The sequence below is a fragment of the Chrysochloris asiatica genome, unplaced genomic scaffold, assembly GCF_000296735.1.
Source record: "Chrysochloris asiatica unplaced genomic scaffold, ChrAsi1.0 scaffold00039, whole genome shotgun sequence".
Taxonomy (NCBI): domain Eukaryota; kingdom Metazoa; phylum Chordata; class Mammalia; order Afrosoricida; family Chrysochloridae; genus Chrysochloris; species Chrysochloris asiatica.
Genome location: NW_006408557.1, coordinates 18700087 through 18721895, shown reverse-complemented (window position 1 = coordinate 18721895; position 21809 = coordinate 18700087). Strand labels below are relative to the sequence as shown.

Below are 21809 nucleotides of genomic sequence, written 5' to 3'. Positions count from 1 at the left end.
CGCCCCCGACCCCCCGCGGCAAGGCTGCCCACCCACCTGCGCGTCCAGCTGGTTCAGCTGCTGCAGGTCGCCGCCCACTGCCTCGGGCACAGGGTCTTGAGTGCAGTGCAAACGGCCCATGGCGCCCGATCTGGCCTCCGGGCCCCGCCGCCTTCCCGAGCTTCCTCCTTCCCCGCCACCGCCGCCGCCGCCTCAGCGCACTTCCGCAGCCGCACTTTCGCCACAGCGCCGCGGCCTCCCTGGGAGGCCCGGGGCGGGTGGGCGCGCCCTCGCGGGGCCGGGGACGCGCGCGGGCTCTCGGCTGCGGTGGAGTCGCGCACGCGCTCGGGCTCACGGCTGCGGAGAAGTCCCGTGGAGTCGCGCACGCGCGTCACCTCTGAGCCAATGGAGGACCTTGAGGAGCAGAGCCACCAAATGTAGACTTTCTGCTTGGGCTCTTGCAGAGTGACCCCTGGGCACAGCCTTGGCCTCTTTGCACCTCAGTTTCATCCTCTGTAAAATGACTCCTGCTTACATGTGTTCACCCTCCTAAAAGGCTTAGAAGAGAACTGGGCACACAGGTGGCCCTCAATAGAGGGTCGGTGGTGGTTATGTGCCGTGGAGTTGGTTCTGATTCATAACAACCCTGTACAGCGTTTCCGAGGCTGTAAATCTTTACGGGAGCAAAAGCCTTAGCTTTCTCCCGCGGAACAGCCGGTAGTTTCGAACTGCTGACCTTAAGGTTCACAGCCTGATTCTTAACCACTAGGCTACCAGAGCTCCTTGTTAGTATGCATTCAGCACATCCTCACTGCGCACCTACTAGATTAGATGTCAGGCACTGGGTATAATATGGAAGTGACCAAAACAGGCCAGAATGACCCTCAGCGAGAGTACAGCAGAACAGAGCATTGGGTGTCAAGTTATCTTCACTTGGAGGGCTTCCTAAGCACAGAATTCTGGGTCCCACCACTAGAGAATCTGAAGAAATGGCCCTGGGATGAAGTTGGAATATCCACAAGTTCCCAAGGGCCACTGACTCAACAAAAGATACTCAGAAAAATGCATGGCCATGACAGTGTCTGGGAAGGAGGTGGGGAGATTATTGGGACAATGAAATCATGAAAGCCCCTAAAGCAGTGATTCCCACAATTTTATCTTCTCAGGAACCCCTCAAGTGAGCATCACCCTGATCCCTGTTGGATAGAGAAGGAAACTGAGGCAAACTCCCTGGAACCTAGGACTACTGACTCCCAAATCTAGGAGCTTCAGTAACATCCTAATCCAGCCTTAGAGGGCAGGGAATTGCCTAGAAACCTAGAGGGCTGATAGGACATGGGAGGGTTGGTTGGCCTTCCTCACCAGGCTTCCTTCTCTACCGTTTCCCAAAAAATCCCTTCTGGAAGAATAGGAACAAAATGTCTTCTATCCACAAGCCAAGCCCACAGTGGTTTGTCATTATTTCATTCATGGTTTATCCAACAGATAATATTGAGTTTACAGCCTTGGAAACCCTGTGTAGGGTCAATATGAGTCGGACCCAACTCCACGGTACTTAACTACAACAACTGTGGGCCAAAAGGAGCTCTGGTAGTGTGGCGGTTATGAGTTGGGCTGCCAACCACAAGGTCAGCAGTTGGAAACTACCAGCGGTTCTGCCGGACAAAGATGAGGCGTTCTGCTCCCGTAAAGATTTACAGCCTCAGAAACCTTGTGCATGGTTGCTGTAAGTTGGAACCGACTCCACAGTATGTAACAACTGTGGCCAAGGAGCTCTGGTAGTGTAGTGGTTATGAATCAGGCTGCTAACCTCAAGGTTAACAGTTCGAAACTACCCGCTGTTCCATGGGTGAAAGATGAGGCTTTCTACTCCCATAAAGATTTATAGTGTCAGAAACCCTATGCAGGGTCCCTGTGAGTTGCAACCAACTCCAAGGCACACCACCACCACTGTGGGCCAAGGACTCTTGGTATGGTGCTATCGGCACTGGACTGTGAACCACAAGGTCAGCAGTTCAAACCTACCAGCTGCTCCTTGGAAACCCTACTCAGGGTCACTATGAGTCGGAACTGACCCAATGGCACGTAATAAATACAACGCTGTGGGCCACAGGAATCTTGGTGGCTCAGTGGGCTAAGCATTGGGCTGGTAACCACAATGTAGGTGGTTCAAACCCACCAGCAACAGCTCTGAGGGAGAAAGATGAGGTTGTCTTCTGTAAAGATTTAGTCTCAGAAATCCTATGGAGCAGTTCTACTATGTCCTAAAGGGTCACTATGACTTGGAATCAACTCAGTGGCATTAGGCTAATGTGGGTCACACAACCTGATAGGGACTGGGCACACAGGACAAAGCCAGATACAGACTCTGACTTGAAAGAAGTCAATTTAGTTAGGGGGCAGGCACACACAAATTTCCTAAGTGTGGGTTATATATGAAACTGGGGTCTTAGTGTGGCACAGTGGAGTTCTGATGTGGCATTGTAGGATAAGCACTGGACTTCAAGGTCAGTTTTAACCTCAAGGCCAGCAGTTCAAACATACAGGGTCGCTATGAGTCAGAATTGACTGGATGGGACTTAACAACAGCAACAATACGTGTGGCACTGTAGGATAAACACTGGACTGCAAACCCACCAGTTACTCCTCAGAAACCCTTTACAGTGTTGCTGTGAATCAGAACCAACTCAAAGGCACTTTACAACAACAAGTATATATAATTATTAAGTGATGCTGAGAGGTACAAGGTGCTCTGGGAGTACATACAGAGGACTTGTCCCAATCCAGGATGCTGGGAAGAGAACAAATAAGAGACCAAACCTTGGGGTTTTCAAAATGCAGACACTGAACTCAGACTACTTGAGTGGTCTAGGAATTTTTATTTTTAAATCATTTCAAATCATTTTTTAAAAAGATCACTGGCAGGGTACTACAAGAGTATATTTATCTTTAAATTTTAAACGAACGTATTGAGATAATTTACACACCATAAAATGTGTCCATTTACATGTATTTTCAAAATTTATTTTAAACTAATTTTTAACATCCTTGAGGAAACTACTGGGTTTCCTTCATTTCTGCACCCACAGTGACTGGCACTGTGGCACTCAATAAATATTTGTGGATCTGAATTAGCCCATATGACAAAAGTAGAGAAAAAGGGAGGAAATTCACTGGAAACTCACATACCCACACACCTACTGCCATTAAGTTATGGAAGCAGAAAGCCTCCTTTTTCTTCTGTGGAGTGGCTTGTGAGTTTGAGCTGCTGACCTTGTGGTTAGTAGTCCAGTGCTTATCCTACACCACCACAAAGACTGTCTTGTTTTCCAGTCTTCCACATAACTAATTGGTCATTGGGGTTTCTGTGAAGGGTTTTATTTTACATGTTCAGGGCTCTTCCTTTTAAACAAGCTTTTCAGTCCCTCCTACTTTTCAAATCCACCAGCTGCTCCTCAGAAACCCTACACAGGATCACCATGAGTCAGAAACAACTTGAAGGCTCTTGGGCACTTAACAACAACAACAACAACTTTTCATTTGGAATCCTGGTGTGGCACTGTAGGATAAGCATTGGGCTACAAGGTTGGTTTGACCTGCAGGATTGGTGGTTCAAACTCACCAGTTGCTCCTTGGAAACCCTATATAGGATCGCTATAAGTTTGAACCAACTCGATGGCACTTAACAACTTTTAAATTTGTTTTGTATTCACCAGGAAGGAGTCATGGTGGCACAGTGGGTTCAGCATTGGGCTGCTGACCCAAAGGTTGGCGACTGGAACTCACCACCTACTCCAAAGGAAGAAGATGTGACAATCTGTTGTTGGCAGTGGATTTGGTTGGGGTTTTGGACTCGCCATGAATTAGAATCGACTTCATGGCAACTAACAAAAACAGTACTCCCAGTGTGGTCCCTGGATCAGCTGCCTTGGCATCACCTGGGAGGTTGTTGGAAAAGTAGCATCTCAGCCCGCCCCAGGCAGGCTGCTTCTGGATCTACATTTTAATGACACTCACTGCAACCTCATACACAAGGGAACAAACACTGCCTGGTCCCCAGGAACAAACGGCGAGAGAAAAAACAAAAATAAAACAAAATCTACTGTCATCAAGTCTATTTGAACTCACAGGGATCCTGACCCAATAGGATACAAAAGACCTGCTGTAGGGTTTCCAAGGCTGAGCAGACAGCCTCATCTTTCTCCCTCTGGGTTTGAAGCACGAAACTTTTGGTTTGTAACACAATTCTTATCCAACTACGCTACCAGGGTTCCTTCAACTAGCACTTGTGAGGGGCTGTTGAGTCGTTTTTGACTTATAGTTACCTTATTGAACAACAGAACAAAACACTGCCCAGTCGTGCACCATTCTCACAATATGTTTGAGTGTGTGTGTGGGGGGGGGGGGGAAGGGCCTTCCTCCTTTTTGCTGACCCTCCACTTTACCAAGCATAATGTTCTTCTCCAGGGACTGTTCCTTCCTGATAATATGTCCAAAGTATGAGAAGTCTTGCCATCCTGGCTTCTAAGGAGCATTCTGGTTGTACTTCCTCCAACACACATAGCACTGGCTGGCTGGCTGTGTGCTGCTGAGTCGGTTCTGACTCATATCAACCCTGGATGGGATTTCTGTAAATCTTCACAAGAATAGAAAGCCTCATCTTTCTCCCACAGAGTGCCTGGGGGACTTGAACTGCTGAATTTGCAGTTAGTAGCTCAAAGTGTAACCCACAAGGTCATGAGACAAATAGTAGTACTAGGATGGACAAAATCTCATGGTGGGGAAAGACATCATGGCTGCCTAGAAATGGGCGCACTTTATAATGCATCTCCCTGAAATAAAATAAGCCTCAAAATCTCAAACAACACCACCATTCTAGGCTTCAGTGATAAGAGCTGCGTAACATTATTGTAAAAACATTGCATAAATATTCTGACCATAATAATACCCATCATCAATCAACAGGGTTGCCTATTTTGGTCTTTATTTTTACTTTCTTCAGTTTTGTTAAGAATTTTGCAAAGATCAAAAACATTAGGTCAAAACATCTTTCTGATGCTCTCCTTCACAAGCTCCTATTAAAGGAAGGACAAGTGTGGTGAATGGGGTTAATACCATAATTTTGTAGCAGGAAATGCAGGTCTGGAGTAGGCCTCCCTTTCTAGAGATGGTCTGGCCCCCAACAGCTTCTATTTTAACTTTAATAAGAGACCGTACTCCCTTCATTCACTTTAAAATGTCCCAGGGGAGGGTAATGGAGCTCCCCATGCAAGTGAAAGAAGTTCTTTAAGAAGCTGTGTCTCAGACACTGAAGATTCCTGCTGGGAATTTCACTCAGGGGTCAAGTCCCCTGCAATTTCATGCTAGAAAAAGTTTTAAGCACAAAAAAGAAATACTTTATTTTGATAGAATCGTAGATTTATATGCAGTTGTAAGAGATAATAATCCTATCATTTCTCCAGTTTCCATCAATGCTAATAACATCTTAATAAAATTGGGATACAATATCACAACCAGGATATTGACTTTGATGTAGTCAGAATACAGAACACTTTCCATCATAAGCCCTCTTATGCTGCCCAAGGGCATTTTAACAGAGGAGAAAATTTCCAGGTCCTTTTTATAAGAAAATCATGGAAAACGAAACAAAACTCTGGACATTTTCATATTTCCATTTACTTTTATCCTCAGCATTGTAATAATCTTCAATATTATCTCCTGTACCTAACAACAACAACAAGCAAAATTTGACCTAGGATTTTGGTTTTGTTTTTAAAGCCTACGTATGGAAAGACAAAGACAAAGTAAGGCTGAGGAATAGTTCCAGATTAAAAGACATGGAAAAAGAGAAGACAACTAAATGTTGTCATTCTGGATTGCATCCTGCCTGGGAGTAAGCAACTGCTACAAAAGACATTATAGGAATGCTCGATGAAATTTGAACATGAACTAGAAATTAGGTCATAATGTAGCAATTGTTCAATTAACTGAGTTTGATAATCATACTGTGTGTAATTATATAAGAAAATGTTTCTGTTCTTAGGAAACATACTGGAGTATTTAAGGGCAAAGGGGAATACATTGGTTCAGGGGAAACAAAGAGGCCAGAGAGACAGACAGAGAGAGAGGGAGACAGAGAAAGTGCACAAACTAAGGCAAATGTTAACAATCGGTGAATCTGGGTGAAGAGTATAAAGGTATTCTTTGTAATGTTCTTGCAACTCTTCTGTAAATTTGGAATTATTTCCAGAATAAATACAAAAGGGTAAAAAAAAAAAAAAAGGTAATGACCTTTGTTCCCTTCCCTCACATCCCAATCACAGGGAACTAGCTTAACTGATGTATCTTTGAGTGTTTACTCTGGGAAGGATGCAGGATATTTACATACATTCTCTCCCTTTAACCCCACCTGGAGTAGTAACTCTGGTCCCTGGGTTTGTGAAAAGCCAGATGGGGTTCAGAGAGGAGAGATGTTACCCTAGATCACAAGCTGGTTAGGAATAGTACTAAGATTGTTGTTGTTGTTATGTGCCATCGAGTAGGTTCCGACCCATAGCGACCCTGTATAGCGTTTCCGAGGGTGTAAATCTTTACGGGAGTAGAAAGCCTCATCTTTCTCCCGCGGTGCAGCTGGTAGTTTCGAACTGCTGACCTTAAGGTTCGCAGCCCGATTCGTAACCACTACGCTACCAGAGCTCCTTAGTACTAAGATTGGAACTTCCCAAATCTGCTCTCAGAGTCACTCTTGGAAGGTCTATTAGACTTCCCCATGATTTGGTTTTGTTTTCCCAACCACAGACATATCTATATATTGTAATATTCAGTATCTGACTTTTGTACTTAGCAACATGCTTTGAAGCTCTCTTCAGACTAGCATTTGTAGTCTTCTTAATTCTTTCTTTCTTTTTTTAATAGCTGAAGAACATTTAATGATTAAAAATTATACCGGTCTGGTTTAATCAGGTTTCTGGTGAAACACTTGACTGCTAACCACAAGGTTAGTGGTTCAAATCCACCAGCTGCTCCTTGGAAACCCTATACAGACAGGGTCAGGTCACTATGAATCAGAACTGATTCCACAGCACTTAACAACAATTATTGATGGACACAGGATTTCCACATAATTTCACTGTTACAAGCAATGCCAGATGAAACTGACCTACAGAGTACAGATATCTATGCAAATCTGTATATTTGCAAAATGAATTTTTAGTACAGAATTTCTGGGTGAATTTGTCAACATTTTGCTTGAGTTGTTGTTGGTAAGTGCTGTCTAGTTGATTCTGACCCACAGACACCCTATAGGGTTTCCAAGGAGCAGCTGGTGGGTTTGAACTGCCAAACCATGCTGTGCAAACTGACCTTAGGGTCTATTGCACTATCCTTCAGTGCCAATCAGGAGTTGTCAAATTGCCCAAGAAGGATTTTGAAGTGGGTTATGTCGGTGCACTTGTCCATTCATGTAACATCTCTTTGTTGAAAACAAAGCACTTTGTTGGGTGCTGGGACAGAACAGTGAGCCTGACAAAGATTCCAAAGTTGGGAAGCTAACCATTTTCCAGGGGAAACTTTTATTAGGAACTTGCTTTATTCAACAGAAGATTATGGAGAAAGGAAATAAGAGACACTTAAAATAGAAGGATGAGTGGATTAATGAACAAAGAAAAAGTACACCAGGACCAATTAGAATGCAAACTTGTCAACTCATCAGGCTGTGGGGAGGCGATTGATTAGCCTTCACATGAACTCTGGGTCTATTGGAAACCAAGAGAGAGAGAAGTCAATTCCACTTCTATTTATCCTTACACATGCCAAACTGTATGCAAATTATCCTCTGTTATTGGACAATTCCAAGCCACTGATTTTGCAGAGGCTGTCTTGCTGGCTTGCTCACAAAACTCCCTCCACATCCCAAGATTTTTCCTAACCAATCCTTGGGGTAAAATTTAAACCTTTTAAAAGATCATTGAGCTTAAACCCCAATGAATATTTAAACTGTCCCCTCTCCAAATTTACTTGTTGTTGGTTGTTTCTAATTGGAGGGTGGGGATAATCATGCTTACACCTTTTATTTCAAATTCATAGTTGGAATCACTTAGCCTGAGAAAATGAGGCCTGGATCATCATCGTTGCTTTGTTTTCCTCTAAAGGACAATTATAAAGTGAATACCTGGCCTGCAATGCAAATCACTGCTGGGTGCCGGAGACCTCTAAGTAAGGTGGAACCTTGGATGAACTACCCTGAGAACTTTTTCTTTCCCACCATTTTCATTATCTGAAAATTCCTTCAGGCAGGCAATACCTACTATGCACAGGAAGTCCCTGGGTTGTTGTTGTTATTAAATGCCATTGAGTCAGTTCCAACCCATAGCGACCCTATGGGATTTCCAAGGAGTGACTGGTGAGTTTAAACCGCTGACCTTGTGGTTCAAACCTTTTTTGCAGTCCAGCACATTAACCCACAGTGCCACACCAGGACTCAGACCCATAGGGACCCTGTATATTGTTTCTGAGGAGCAGATGGTGAGCTTGAACAGTTAACCTTGAGGTTCAAATGGACCTTGCAGTCTAGCACATTAACCCACAGTGCCACACCAGCTCCCCCTGGCTGGTACAAAGGGCTTTTCGCTACTAAGGTTGGCAGTTCAAATCCACCCAGAGGCAACTCTGAAAAAGGTCTGGCAATCTACTTGGGGATTAATCAGTCATTGAAAGTCACATGGAGCACAGTTCTACTCCATGAGTCAGAACTGACCTGATATGATAGCAACTGATACTATGCGTCAGGCCAGCTTAATATAAGCAAACCAAAAGCCAGAACCCACTGACTTTGAGTAGGTTCTGATTCTTAGTGACTCTGTATAGGGTTTCCAGGAGTCCTGGTATGGTGCTATAGGATAAGCACTGGATTGCTAACCTCAAGGTTGGTGGTTCAAACCCACCAGCCTCTCTTTGGAAACCCTGTACAGAGTCACTATGAGTCAGAACCGATTCAATGGCACTTAACAACAGATAGGGTTTCTGAAGCTGTAAATCTTTATGGGAGCAGAAAGCCTTCTTTCACTCCTGTGGAGCAGCTGGTGGGTTTGAACTGTTGACCTAATGGCTAGCAGTTCAGTGCTTATATAAGGAAAGAGTTGATTAGGTCCCCAAAGCCCAACAAACAAACCTACTGCCATCAAGTTGATTTCTACCCTATAGGGACCCTATATAGGGTTTCCAAGACTGTAAATCTTTATAAGATCAAATATTACCATCTTGAACTGCTAGGAACTTGTCAGCTTCCCTGAGAAAGTGATGATCAAACAGTGACCTGAGGGGGCACAGTTGTTAAACAGTCTAAGGGGTGGAGGGAAATGTGTTCTGGGTAATGGGAACAGCACTTGCCAAGACAGGAAAAAAATGACCCACACTAAGAACTGAGGGGAGGCCCAAGAGGCTGAAGCATAGAGCTGGAAAGGAAGAAGGGATGTGGTGAAGAAGTCAGGTCATATTGGCCTTAAGCAGTAGGGAGTTGCATTGGGGAGTTGCAGGAGGATTTTCAGTGGGCAGGCTAATGACATGGTTTAATGGGAGGAAAGCATTTTCCCCAGTGTCTGGCACAGTGGTAGCTAAGAGAGGACAGGTAAGCCTTTTGCTTCATTCTGAAATAATTTTTGTATTTATAGATGACACTTTTCCATGTCTCCATACTCCAAACAAATGAATGCTCAAATTATTTATTGTTGTTGGCATTACTAATATGACAAAAGTCTAAGACCCAATTAAAGAAACACAACCTTACTGTCCACCATCCTAAAAAAGTACCCTTAGAGTGGTCCTTGAAGTGGCCCCATTGAAGATCAAAGTCTGCAATTTGACTGTGTGGGTTTTGACTTGGGGTCCAGGTTTGAACTGATTTCTTTATCCAAACTGGGCTTTCAAACAAATGGCATGCCTCACTCCATCAGCCATCATCTATTTTTGTTTTTTTAAGCTTTTATTGTGCATTGAGTGATAGTTTACTTGGGAGAACATCAATATTACACCATTGTTTCATTGCAATGATTACAATCTCTTCTGTGCATCATTATTCAACTTCTATTCCTTCTGTTTGTGTGTTGTTTTTTTTGGGGGGAGGATGTACACAAAAATACTCAGAAATATATATTCATTTAAACCACCAAAGGGCACATCATGCAAGCCTGCCTTCTGGCCGCCAGCACTTAGTCTTTCTCTTTCCATGAGTCTAGAGTCCTCAGTAGCTCTCTCTCTCCATGTCTTTCTTCATCATTGCCTCCATCTCTGGTGTCACTGCTTCTCTGGATAGGGTCCCACATTCCACTGGTGCTCTTCTCTCTTGATGGTCTTAGGGTCTTCTGTTTCTTGATTGTAAGATTAACCACTCCCCTCTTTTGTCACAAAACTTCTACCTTTACAGTTGTGACAGTCACAATTAGTCATGATAGCAATCACTCACTAAGAATCATAAGAATCTTATCCCCATCTCTTTTCACCAGACCCCTCTAGACAAGACGACGCTTCTAGTTAGAGAAAAAGGAAGATCCCCAAGGAGATTGGCCAAGTGGCTGCATCAATGGACTCAAGTGTGGCAACAGTAGTGAGGTTGGCCCAGGATCGGGCAGTGTTTCGTTCTGCTGTGCATAAGGTTGCTATGGGTTGGTACCGACTCCATGGCACTTAACAACAACAATAACATTAAGATATAGAACATCACCATCGTTTCAGAAAGTCCTTTTATGGCCCTCCGTAGGCAACCCCTGTCCCCACTCTCCCAGAGACAACTGGTGTTTAAATTTTTCCACCATAGCTCCTATTCTGGAGCTTTACAGTTTTTAAAAACACACATGCATACATGAGTCTTAGTGTGGCGCCATAGGATAATAACTGGACTTCAAGGTTGGTTTGAACCGCAAAGTTGGCAGTTCAAACTTACCAGCTGCTCCTTGGAAACACTATACAGGGCTGCTCGAGTCAGAATGGACTCGATGACACTAAATAACAAGAACAACTACACACACATACATATTCTTTTTCTTATTTTATGGGTAAATATATATGATATGGAGCTCTGGTAGCGTAGCGGGCTGCAAATCGCAAGGTCAGCAGTTTGAAAGTACCAGCTGCTCCGCGGGAGAAAGAGGAGGCTTTCTGCTCCTGTAAAGATTTACAGCCTCGGAAACCCTGTTCAGGGTCGCTATGGGTCGGAACCGATTCGATGGCACTTAACAACAACAACATATATGATATATATGTATAGTGGTAGTCCTGGTATGGTGCTGTAGGATAATGCATTAGACTGTAAGGTAGGTTTGAACTGCAAGGTCGGCGGCTCAAAACCACCAGCCACTCCTTGGAAATCCTACACAGGGTTGCTATGAGTTGGAATTGACTCGATGGCTCTTAACAACAGCAACAGCATATGTATAATACAACGTCTGATAATTTTGCATTCTTCATTTGTACAATTAAAAAAAAATAATAAAAGCAAAATTGCCCACCTCCCTGTGGTCTCAGGACCACAGTCTTGGGGGACACCATGGTCAATTGGTATAGCGTAGTCCACAGAAACAATATTCTACAGTCTACTTCGGTGAGTAGTGTCTGGGATCTTAAAAGCTCATTAGTGGCCATCTAAGGTGCAACTACTGGTATCTCTATGTGCAGAGGAAAGACAAGTGATGAAACCTGAAAATGCTTGGAATCAATTAGTCCAATGGACAGATGGAACACATGACCATCAATCTCCATGACTCTGAAGCCAGAAGAATCAGATGGTGTCCAGCTACCATTAGCAATTGCTCTGACAGGGATCACATTAAAAGGTCCTGGATAGAGTGGGAGGCAATGTAGAACAAAACTCAAAATTATAGACTAGAAGACACGGAAATTATGTCTCTCAGCCACCCTTCAGGTCTAGAACAGAACTCACCCTGCTGGCCCAATTTTCAACCAAGCAGTGAATAGGAATTCTGATGTAGCTCTGTAGGATAAGCCTGGACTGCTAACCACAAGGTTGGCAGTTCAAGCCAATCAGCTACTTCTTGGAAATCCTATACAGGGTTGCTATGAAGTTGAAACTGACCCCATGGCAGTTAACAACAACAATGATAGTAGATAGGAATGGGGGGGGGGGCGGACAACAATACTAGTGAGGTATGCTAACCATTCAAAATCAAAGGGCACCATTTACCTGGGGACAAGGTTCCAAGGGGTGGGAAGAAGGGTGAAATGGAAATAAAAACCTTAGGGAAGATGTAGGATAAAGATTGTTACATGGAAGGGATTGCAATTATTGAAATGAAACAAAGTGTGCGCTTTATTGGGTATAAAACTGATAATCTGCTCTGTAAACCTTCTCCCAGTTCACAATAAAAAGTTTCCCCTCAAAATTTTCCACCTCTCAGATGCCTAAAGAAGTTCATCTCTTCTTTGCCAGATGAGTTCCATCTTTCTATGAGGTCCAATCAACATAACTTATTATTTCCTGGGACACAAGTATTTGTGCTTTGGGCTTCTTGAGTATAGGGACTCCATCTACCCTCCCAGCACAGTCCCTACTCAATAAATATTTGTTCCTTTAAAGCCTTCATTCGAATCCTCTAACCTCCATCCTCAGACAAACCGTCAAGTGTCATGGGTCTTGCTTTTTTATTTTACTTTTAGAAGCTCGGACTTGACTCTGAAAGGGTGAGATGATAGAGGGAAGAAAGTCAGCAGCTTGGCGTTCTGGTCACATTCTCCAGTTAACCTGCTGAGTGACTCTGCATAAGTATTTTCCCCTCTCTGGGTACCTGCTTCATCTAATGTCAAATGAGGCAGATGGTATAAACACCTTGGTGTCATCCATGAGTCCTCTCCCTTGCCCCCATCAGATTCATCAGCCAATCTGACAGTCTTCAAATCATCTCCAAAATCTGGTTGTCACTGCTTTCTGCTACCACCACCCTGGTGCAAACTATTGTCCTTCCTTCACTAGGTTCCTGTACCAGCCTACTCACTGTGCTTCTTCCTGGCTTCCATCCTTGCCCCCTGTGTTGGAAACTTTTGTTTTAAACTATGGAGGCTTGTCCAAATGCTGATTTCTTTATTGATGGTGAAGATGTACTTGTGACTTAGTGTCTGACACCTATATGACCTTAGAAAGGTCACTCAGGTTCTTTAACACTTAGTCTGAAAAGTTGTTGTTAAGTGCCTTTGAGTTGGTTCTGACCTCTAGGGACCCTGTATAGGGATTCCAAGGAGCAGCTGGTGAGCTTGAACCGCCGACCTTGAAGTTCAAACCGCTTTGCAGTCTGGCGCATTAACCCACAACATAGTCTGAAAAGAGGGGATATTAATTAGCACCTGCCTCAGAAGTTTATTATGAAGATTACATGAGAAACCATTTAGAAAATCCTTACATTATATATGTAGTAATATTCATTGCTATTGTTGATTTATTCTGGGTCCTGAGGGAATGAATCCTCTTAGACCAGATCTGTCATGATTCCTTCTGGGCAGGACTCTCTTCTTTTAAGCATTATGAATCTATATACATGTTATGCTTCATGGGTTACCATCTGGGCTGCTAACCTTAAGGTCAGCAACTTGAATCTACCAGTTGTTCTGAGGAAGAAAGAAAAAGCTTTCTGCTCCGGGAAAGATTTACAGCTTAGGAAACCCTATACAGGGTTGTTATGAGTTGGAACCCACTCGGTGGCACATAACTACCACCACTCTCCATAACAAGCATTTAATGAACACTTAACAGATACTTTGCTAAGCATTTTACAGTAACAAAGTAGTCAAGACCATGGATTGGTATTTAGTCTTACCTCCTGCCACATTTCCTGGCAGTTTGACCTTGGACAATTACTCTGCCTCTGTCACCTCAGTTTCCCCTTCAGTAAAATGTAGAAATGGTCCATCCCACTTCCCTAGACTGCTGCGAGGAGGACTCAATATATAAATCACAAAAAACGCTGAGCCCCGTGTCATGCATATATAGGCTCTGGATAGCTATTAGCATTATTGGTTATTATTGAATAATAACTAATGAATAAGACCTGACCAGACTCTGAGTACTTGTCTAACCAGGTACATTTAAAGTAAACGTATCAATGGTCCATTTTTTAGTTTAAGAAAAGAGAAAAGAATTCCTTCCATGGGTTAACTGGGGCAGAAAAAAGCCTGGGTGTTCCAGTTGAAAATGAATAGTGAGAAACCCACTTTGCAAATGAACGTGGCCTCTAATGACACTACAATTAAGACTGAGTACTTTACAATGGGGTTCTTTCACAAACATGGGCTCAGCGAATCCCCACAATCACTCTGGGAAGTAGGCATTACTATTATTATTATTCCAATTAGATGGGGGAGAAGACTGAGGCTCAACCTCCTTAGCATAGGGCACTTGGAGTGAGGGACCACTGAGAGTGGGAGGTTGCTGGGAACCTAGTCTCCACTCTGCCATTGATTAACTGCTTCTTTGACAGACCTCCTTACCTCTCTGAGCTTTATAAAATGGGGCTCTTCAAGCTGGACCCTAGTGATGGACTTAGAGGTGAAGTGGACTTGCTTAGCAGCTGGGAGCTGACTGAAGGGGGTGGGACAAAAGGACTGGGCTAGCTGAAGGTGAAGAGCTTGGGAGAGAGTTCATCTTTACATTTGCCAAGATCTGGGGCAGCCAGGAAAAAATGCCAGCATGTGTTAGTTATTAATAACAGGACATTAAGAAATTTAACAAGCACTTTATGGTGTTTTTCATGTGGCAGGCATTGCTGAAAATGCTTTATGTTAATTAACTCATATAAATCTCATTATAACACTATGAAGTAAGTACTATTTTTAGCTCCATCTTACAGATGAGAAAATTGAGGCACACAGAGATGAAGTCACTTGCCCATAAAAATACCTATCCTATATTAAGCATCCATTATGCTTCAGGTACTTACTGTGTTAAGCACTTTACATATGCTATTAAAAACCTGTAGCTGCTTTAAGAGCTGAAAAGAATGGTATAATCAAATACTAATATAATAATGATCAGTGGAAGACCATAAGTTTATCAGCTTGAGGGCTTCTAGGATACATATGTATCTTTTCTTTTTTAACATTAAATTTTTGGAAGGTAACTTATTCTATATTTTTAATGTTATAAAGTACGTACAACACAACATTTTCCAATTCAACATTTGTAACTTTTAATTAAATCTCTGAAAGTGTTACAAGACTGTTACAGGAACCTTTGGAATTTTTTTAACTAGACTCACTATTTACACTTGACCCCATTTGCTTTACAACCTCCCTCTTGTTTTTTTTTTAATCATTTGAGATAAATTGGTGACATTTTGTCATTTCTCCCCTAAAAACTTCAGTGTATATTTCCTAAGATCAAGGAATGGCATTCTCTTATCTACTGATTTTTAAAATAACAACAACAAAAAGCAAACTCTTTCATAAAAATAATTCTTTAGGGGCTGGAGCTTTGCTCAAGCCACCATCAATGTTTTCATTATTCTTTCTCTATGGCAGAGAAAAATGAGGCTTTCAGTGATTTATCAGCTTCACCAAAAGGTGAAGGCAAGATTCAAACCTCACAGCCTAATGACAAGTGCTCCTTCTATTCTATTGGGTCTGGAGTCTTGGTGTGGTGCTGTGGGATAAAGTGCGGGACCACAAGGATGGTTTGAACCATAAGGTGGGTGGTTCAAACTCACCAGCCACTCCTTGGAAACCCTATACAGGGTCCCTTGGAGTCAGAACTCACTCCATGGCACTTAACAACATGTCTTTTGGGTGGAGTCCTGGTGTGGTGCTGTTCAATGTCAGTTGTTCAAACCCACCAGCAGCTCCTTGGAAATCCTATATAGGGTCACTATGAGTTGGAAGCAACTCAATGGCACTTATCAAACAAACACCACTCCATTGGGTAGCTCCACTGAGAATTCTATGTCTGGAGAGGAGGTGTGATGGGGGAGGGGTGCATGTTAGCCTATCATCTAGACAGAGCTAAAGGAGCACTGAAGGGAGCCCCAGTGATGGACAGGGGAGACTATTCAGATGGGGGTGTTAGAGAAAAGCCTCTTCAGAAAACCTTTTGAGAAAAAATTGAGCAAGAAGTTGTATGCAGAAATCAGGTCAAAGAAGAAGTGGTGTGTGTGTATGCAAAGGCCCTGAGGTGGCAATGTGCTTGGTGTGTTCAGATGGTGAGAGTGAAATAAGAAAGGGAGAGGGTAGGAGATGAAAAGGTAGGCATGGCCAGGTCCTATAGGCAATCATTCAATGGTTCTGTCACTCAACACATAATTATTGAGCACCATGTCCTTCCAGTCTACTACTGGATAGGAAACCATAAGCATGTAAATTAACAAAGAAATACAATATGAGATAAACACGTGGAAGCTATTTCGCACTCATCCATACTCATGAAGGAGCCTAAGCAACTGAGACCTGTTTCCAAAATGGAGCTTCTTCCTCAGCTGGACTCGGAATCCAGGCAGTTAGGGACTGACTGCCTTCCTCCTTCTTCCCTTCCCTTCCCTCCCTTCCCCTTAAGATGGCTAACAAAGGCCAGGGTAGTGGGAGGAAGAGAGGGAGAGTTAGCCAGTGGGTCCAGAGCAGGGTGACTGGCAGGGCACCTCCCTAGCTGACACTGCGATTGGGGTGTGTGTGGGGAGGGGTAAAAGGGGAGACTCTGCTGCTGCGTGACTCCAGGGAGTCGGGGTCGACGCACCCAGACCAGCCTGAGTACGTGGAGGTGGTGGAGGGACAGGGACAAGGGTCCACTGGAGTAAAGTCTGGCCTAGGGGAACGTCTAGGAGTGCCTGGAAGAGAAGTTTATTCCAGTTAGCGAGGTCCTCCCAGGCCCCCAGGGGTCTGGAGGCAGCTCCGGTGGAGGAGGGGCGGAGGGGGAGGCTCCCCGAGTGATTTCAAATTTCCCTCGTCCCCTCCACCGCTCCCCCCTCGCCGGCGGCCGAGCGCTGAGTGGCTGCGGCGGGGGCGCCCCCGGGCGGGGGCGGGGCGAGGGCCGGGCCGGGGTTACAAGGGGAATCAGTACCGCCCCCTCCACACCCACTCCCTCTGCCCTGTTCTGCGCGGTGGTTTCCTCGCCGCCGCGGTGCTCTTGGCCCGGCCGCCGCAGCCCGCGTGGACGCCCGGAGCGCCCCCCGACGGACGGCACCAGCCCACTGACGCGCGGGCGAGCGGGCAGGCGCGCCCGGCCGGCAGCGCAAGAGTTAAGCGGCCCAAGTAAACGTAGTTCCGCGATCGGCGCCGGAGATTCGTGAGGTGAGCTCCCTGCGCCGCTGCCTGCGGTCCTCCAGTCAGCCTGCCCGGACCCGCGGCTCCACCGTGGAGCCGCGCGCGAGCCAGGCTCTCAGCAGGTGAGCGTCCCGGGTAGGCTCGCCGGCCTGTGGATTCCAAGGATGGGCGGGAGAGAGGCGGTGAGGGACAGAGGAGGTCTCCAGGGTTTGCAAGGAAGAGCCACAAACACACTCCAGGACATCGCAGGAGCGGGGTCTTCAACCGATTGTTAAACAGGAGGCTGCAGGGAAGGGACCTGAACTTCCTTACGGAGACTTAAGGGCAAGCAGACACGAAAGACAAAACTGGGAGGGACGTATGTTTTTTGGGGACTCGAGTGGAGGAAACACGCCTGCTGTATTAAGACCCCTAGGAGGAGTGAGGTTCGACCTTAGGGATGAGGATGGGGAGGCCTTCCAGGGCTGGACATAGGTGTAGATAAAAGGGATTTAATTTCCTTTTTTTTTGGGGGGGGGCAGGGATGTTCTGTGAGGCGGTTGCCCTTACGTGGCTTCTATTTTAGGGGGAGACTATTGGGAAGTGGGGTTATAGGGAAGGTGGTTGTACATCTCAATTGACTTGGATTCAGGAGTACAGATGAGGGACCTTTTCCTTCTCTCAGGGTTAGAAATCCAACTAGTAACTGTGAGTGCGAGCGAGCAGGTGGTCAGGGGAGTGCGCTTGTGGAAAGGGAAGGCTTGAACCAGAGTGGCGGGTTCCAGAGGGTCCCTGCCAGAGACTGGAAGGACCAAGGTGCGGGGGGTTCCCTGCACACACTCTCGGGAAGCGGTTGTCCTGCCCTTGCACACCTGGCCTGGGGCGGGGGTGGGGGGGTGTCGCTTCCCTGCTGGAGACATGCCTCCTGCCTTGGGGGCCTCACCTTCCTTCCATTCTACCTCTCTTCCGGGATGAGGCTAGCCCTTCTCAAAAGTGAACTGAAGCTTCGAAACTAATAGCACGACCCGCTAAAACCTGAAAACATGATTCTGTGCCGGTGTTTGGACAGGGTAGTGAGCTGGTGAGCCCTTCTTACAGAGGAGAAACAAGTGTAAAGTAGAGGAAAACAGCATGTTAGCGGGACATCTACCGCTGGGCTTAAAACTTTCTTTCTGGAACCACATACCTGTGGCAGGGAAGAGCTACGAGCTTCAGGAGTTCAGGGCCAGCCTAAGAGGTCTGTGCTTCAAGCCTGCTTTGCCTTCTTAGTGCTGGGAGACAGACTCCCTGGACGCCTTCGCTACTCCCCTTCCCTACATCAAGGCTGAGAGGCATATGAATTAAGGTCTGTGAGCAGTTCTGGTAGCGCAGTGGTTAAAGTGAGACGACTAACCGAAAAACCTCACTGATTTGTATCTACCTTTCTCCAGTAAATCTCAGAGAGATGCAGTCTGATTCTATAGAGATTTGTAGCCTAGTCTACCCTGCAAGGTCTCTGAGTTCTAATTCACACGGAGGGCAGTGGGTTTGGTTTTCGTTTCAATGACGGTGTATGAACTTTGAATCAACTCCTGAGGATTGGTTGCTGGGGGGGGGGGGGGTTTGCAAACTCATTGGCGATTGTTTTTTTGTTTTTGGAGACAGCAACTTCCTGCTGTGTTCCACACTTTGGGGCTAAGGAAGCTGACCTGCCTCTCTACTCCTCAGCCAGCACAAGCCCACTGCAGTGCCTTCTTGCTCCCTGCTCATGGAAACCTCAGATGCAGATGTCTTCCAGTTGAGATGATGGTACCCATTTTATAGGGCTAGTACACAGGAGGCCCTCAATGAATACTAACCATTTTGATCTAGCATATGGGCTGCCATCCTTAGGGGGAAGCATGATTAAATCCTATACCAGCAAGTCCTTTCATTTTGCATGAAATCATTACATCTGTGAAATATGAAATCCTATTAATCTCAGATGGTACAAGGATGAAACCTATTTTATGCATCATAACTTTTTCCTTTCATTCTTTCTGGATGTCATAGCCCCTCGCTCGTTGGGTAAGGATTAAGAGGCAGTGCCTAGCATTCACACATGGTGAAGGTTGATTTCTGTATTGATAAGCCAATAACTCTTTTTAGGATGACCATTAGGGAAATTTGAAGATTGAGATAACACTGCCAGCCACTCAGATTTGAGAACATTTATGAATTAATTGCCCTCCATAATGAATCCTGGTGTGGCCCTGTGGGATAAAGCACTGAATCACAAGGTTGGCAGTTCAAACTCACCAGCTGATCCTTGGAAACCTATACAGGGTTGTAATTACAACGTAATGAAGTTGATAGTAAGAAATGCCTTTGTTCTCTTTTGAAAGGAACCATAATTTTGTTGGTGGTTTAGGACCACGAGGTCTCTCCCCCTTACTGCATTCCTCCCCCACCTCCCCACAGCTTGGGGTCTACCATGAAGGTGTAATTGCACTTTTAAGTCAGATTCATTACCTTTCCAAATTGGGGTGGAGAGAGCTGGATAGAGGACCAGGATTGGAACTGGCTACCTCTAGTTATATGCCTTCAAGTAGGTTCTGACCCATAGGGACCCTATATGGGGTTTCCGAGGAGCAGCTTGTGAGCTTGAACTACCTACCTTGTGGTTCAAACTGGCTTTATAGTCCAGTGCATGAACCTACAGTGCCACACCAGGACTCCCAGCTACCTGTTGAGCCATTGGTATATTCTGCACACTGTGCAAAGCCTTTCTGGAGTGGGGGGAGTACCTGGGAACAGCAGGAAACTAAGGGAGAGGGAGCAAGGTAGGGGTTGGGAGAAGTTGCATCCCATATCATTTCTGAAGCTACATGGGGTCTGTAGCCTAGAGAAGCTTGTCACCAGGGACCTCAGGGACCTATTTCCAATGGAGGTTTGGGGAACGACAGTTTTAGGCACAACTTACCTGTGGGTTTCTTTGAATAAGACCTGTCTGCTTGCCAGCTGGCCCTTTTTCAGTTTTCCCTGAGATGATCCTTGCTAAATCTGAAGTTCCTGTATTCTATACTGTGAGTGAGACCACCCTAGTTCTCCATGCGAACAGGCCTGAACCCAGGCACTATTTCTGGTGAGTGATTTTTATTCAAACTTCTGTAGGATTTTTCATTTTCTTAGCAGACTAGGGCTGGGGAAGTGTTTGATTCCTTATTCATTTGCAGCCCATCAAAGGAAAGGAAAGAGTAGGCAGACATTTCCCCCCTTGTGGCTGTTCTCATTGGGCCCATTTTACTGATAAGGAACTGGGATACAAGACATCTAGTTAATTCTTCACCACCTAGGTAGTTAGTGCTTTGTGGAACACTTTTCACTTAGGCTTTCTTTGGGCAATATTGTCTTGTGCTTGGGCAAGTTTCTTTCTCCAAGGGAAGAAAAACTCAGTACAAGTGTTTTGATGTAATTGACAAGTTAAAGAACCAAACAACCAGTTGGCCCTGACAGTTCAGACTCAACATGTACCAGAGTAGATCTGTGCTCCAGAGTTTTCAGTGACTGTTTACAAAATAAGTAGGTCTTAAGCACATTTGGGTGGAAAGGTGGAAACTTGGGTGCTAAATGCAGAGGGAGTTAACAGGTAGGATTGCTGTACTGCAATGTTATTTTCTTGAGAATTTTGTTACCATCTGGGAAGTAGGTATAAATAACACCCACCTAGCAGGGTCATCTTAGTTTGAGCCTGCCAGCCACTCCATGAGAAAAAGGGCCTTCCTGTTCCTGGAAAGATTTAAAGCCTCAGAAACTCTATATAGGGTTGCTGAGTTGGAACCAAAGCCATGGCACTAAACAGTGATAAGCAGGGTTGCTAGAATTGTTTTACGTGCCCTACAGTCAGTTCCAACCCATAGCGATCCAGTATAGGGTTTCCAAGGAGTAGCTGGTGAGCTTGAACCATCGATCTTGCAGTTCATACAACTTTGCAGACTGACATACTAGCCGACACCAGGACTCCATAATTGTTTAGCAAATCATACAATTGCTCATTCACAAAAGAAATTGTGTATCTGAGGCACCATCCCACCTGAAACCATTTATACAAACCAAGGGCCTGAGCTAAAGGCACAGCATCTGTAAATCTGGTGCATGGTTAGGCAATTCCAGGAGAGGCTGACATTTCAAAGTTTTTATTATGACTTGAGTGATAGTTTACTTAAGGGAACATCAGTTTTACACTCATTTTTTCATTGCAATGATTACAGTCTCCAGGCTGACTTTTAAAGTCAGTTGAGAGATAAGTTGCTCTATGTCCCCAACGGCCACCACAGTGGCAGGCCCTGTTCTCTTTGACTTGTCTGAAGTAGCAAAACAAGGTACCATGTATTGGCAGTGCTAGAACCCAAGAGACACAGAGACCAAACAGTTTGGAAGAAAACCAAACAGTTTAGCTGGGCCACAGAGAAATGGAGTGTTAACTAAGGTAAGTGCTATTGACAGGGATTTTCTGGACTGTCCTAGATTATGTAGTACAGGAACAGCATGCAAAATAGATCAGGACATTGGAAAATTCTCTGTCAATGCACATAGGTGTAGGCAAAATCTTCAAAGGATGTCAAGTGTAAGTGATATTGTTATATCTT

The 21809-nt window shown here is 44.9% G+C and overlaps 2 protein-coding genes across 2 annotated transcripts in view; one reads left to right on the top strand and one right to left on the bottom strand.

The window, feature by feature from the left end:
- COMMD7 (COMM domain containing 7) overlaps nucleotides 1-120 on the bottom strand; it is a 32512-nt gene extending 32392 nt beyond the window's left edge. The window contains exon 1 of the mRNA XM_006860694.1: nucleotides 37-120. Within this exon, the coding sequence (XP_006860756.1) occupies nucleotides 37-120 (84 nt within the window). The remainder of the gene's footprint in view (nucleotides 1-36) is intronic.
- Nucleotides 119-17215, top strand: LOC102820873 (formin-like protein 14-like). Its single transcript, XM_006860769.1, has 2 exons — nucleotides 119-306; nucleotides 16828-17215. Exons 1-2 carry the CDS (start codon nucleotides 119-121, stop codon nucleotides 17213-17215), a joined length of 576 nt encoding a protein of 191 aa, XP_006860831.1.
- The last annotated feature ends 4594 nt before the right edge of the window (nucleotides 17216-21809 follow it).

Excerpts from the sequence above, each read along its gene's own strand:
- LOC102820873 (XM_006860769.1), top strand. The coding sequence starts at position 119 with ATGGCGCCCGATCTGGCCTCCGGGCCCCGCCGCCTTCCCGAGCTTCCT. Across the intron at positions 307-16,827 it reads CGCGCGGGCTCTCGGCTGCG|GCCCCCAGGGGTCTGGAGGC; the intron begins GTGGAGTCGCGC and ends AGGTCCTCCCAG.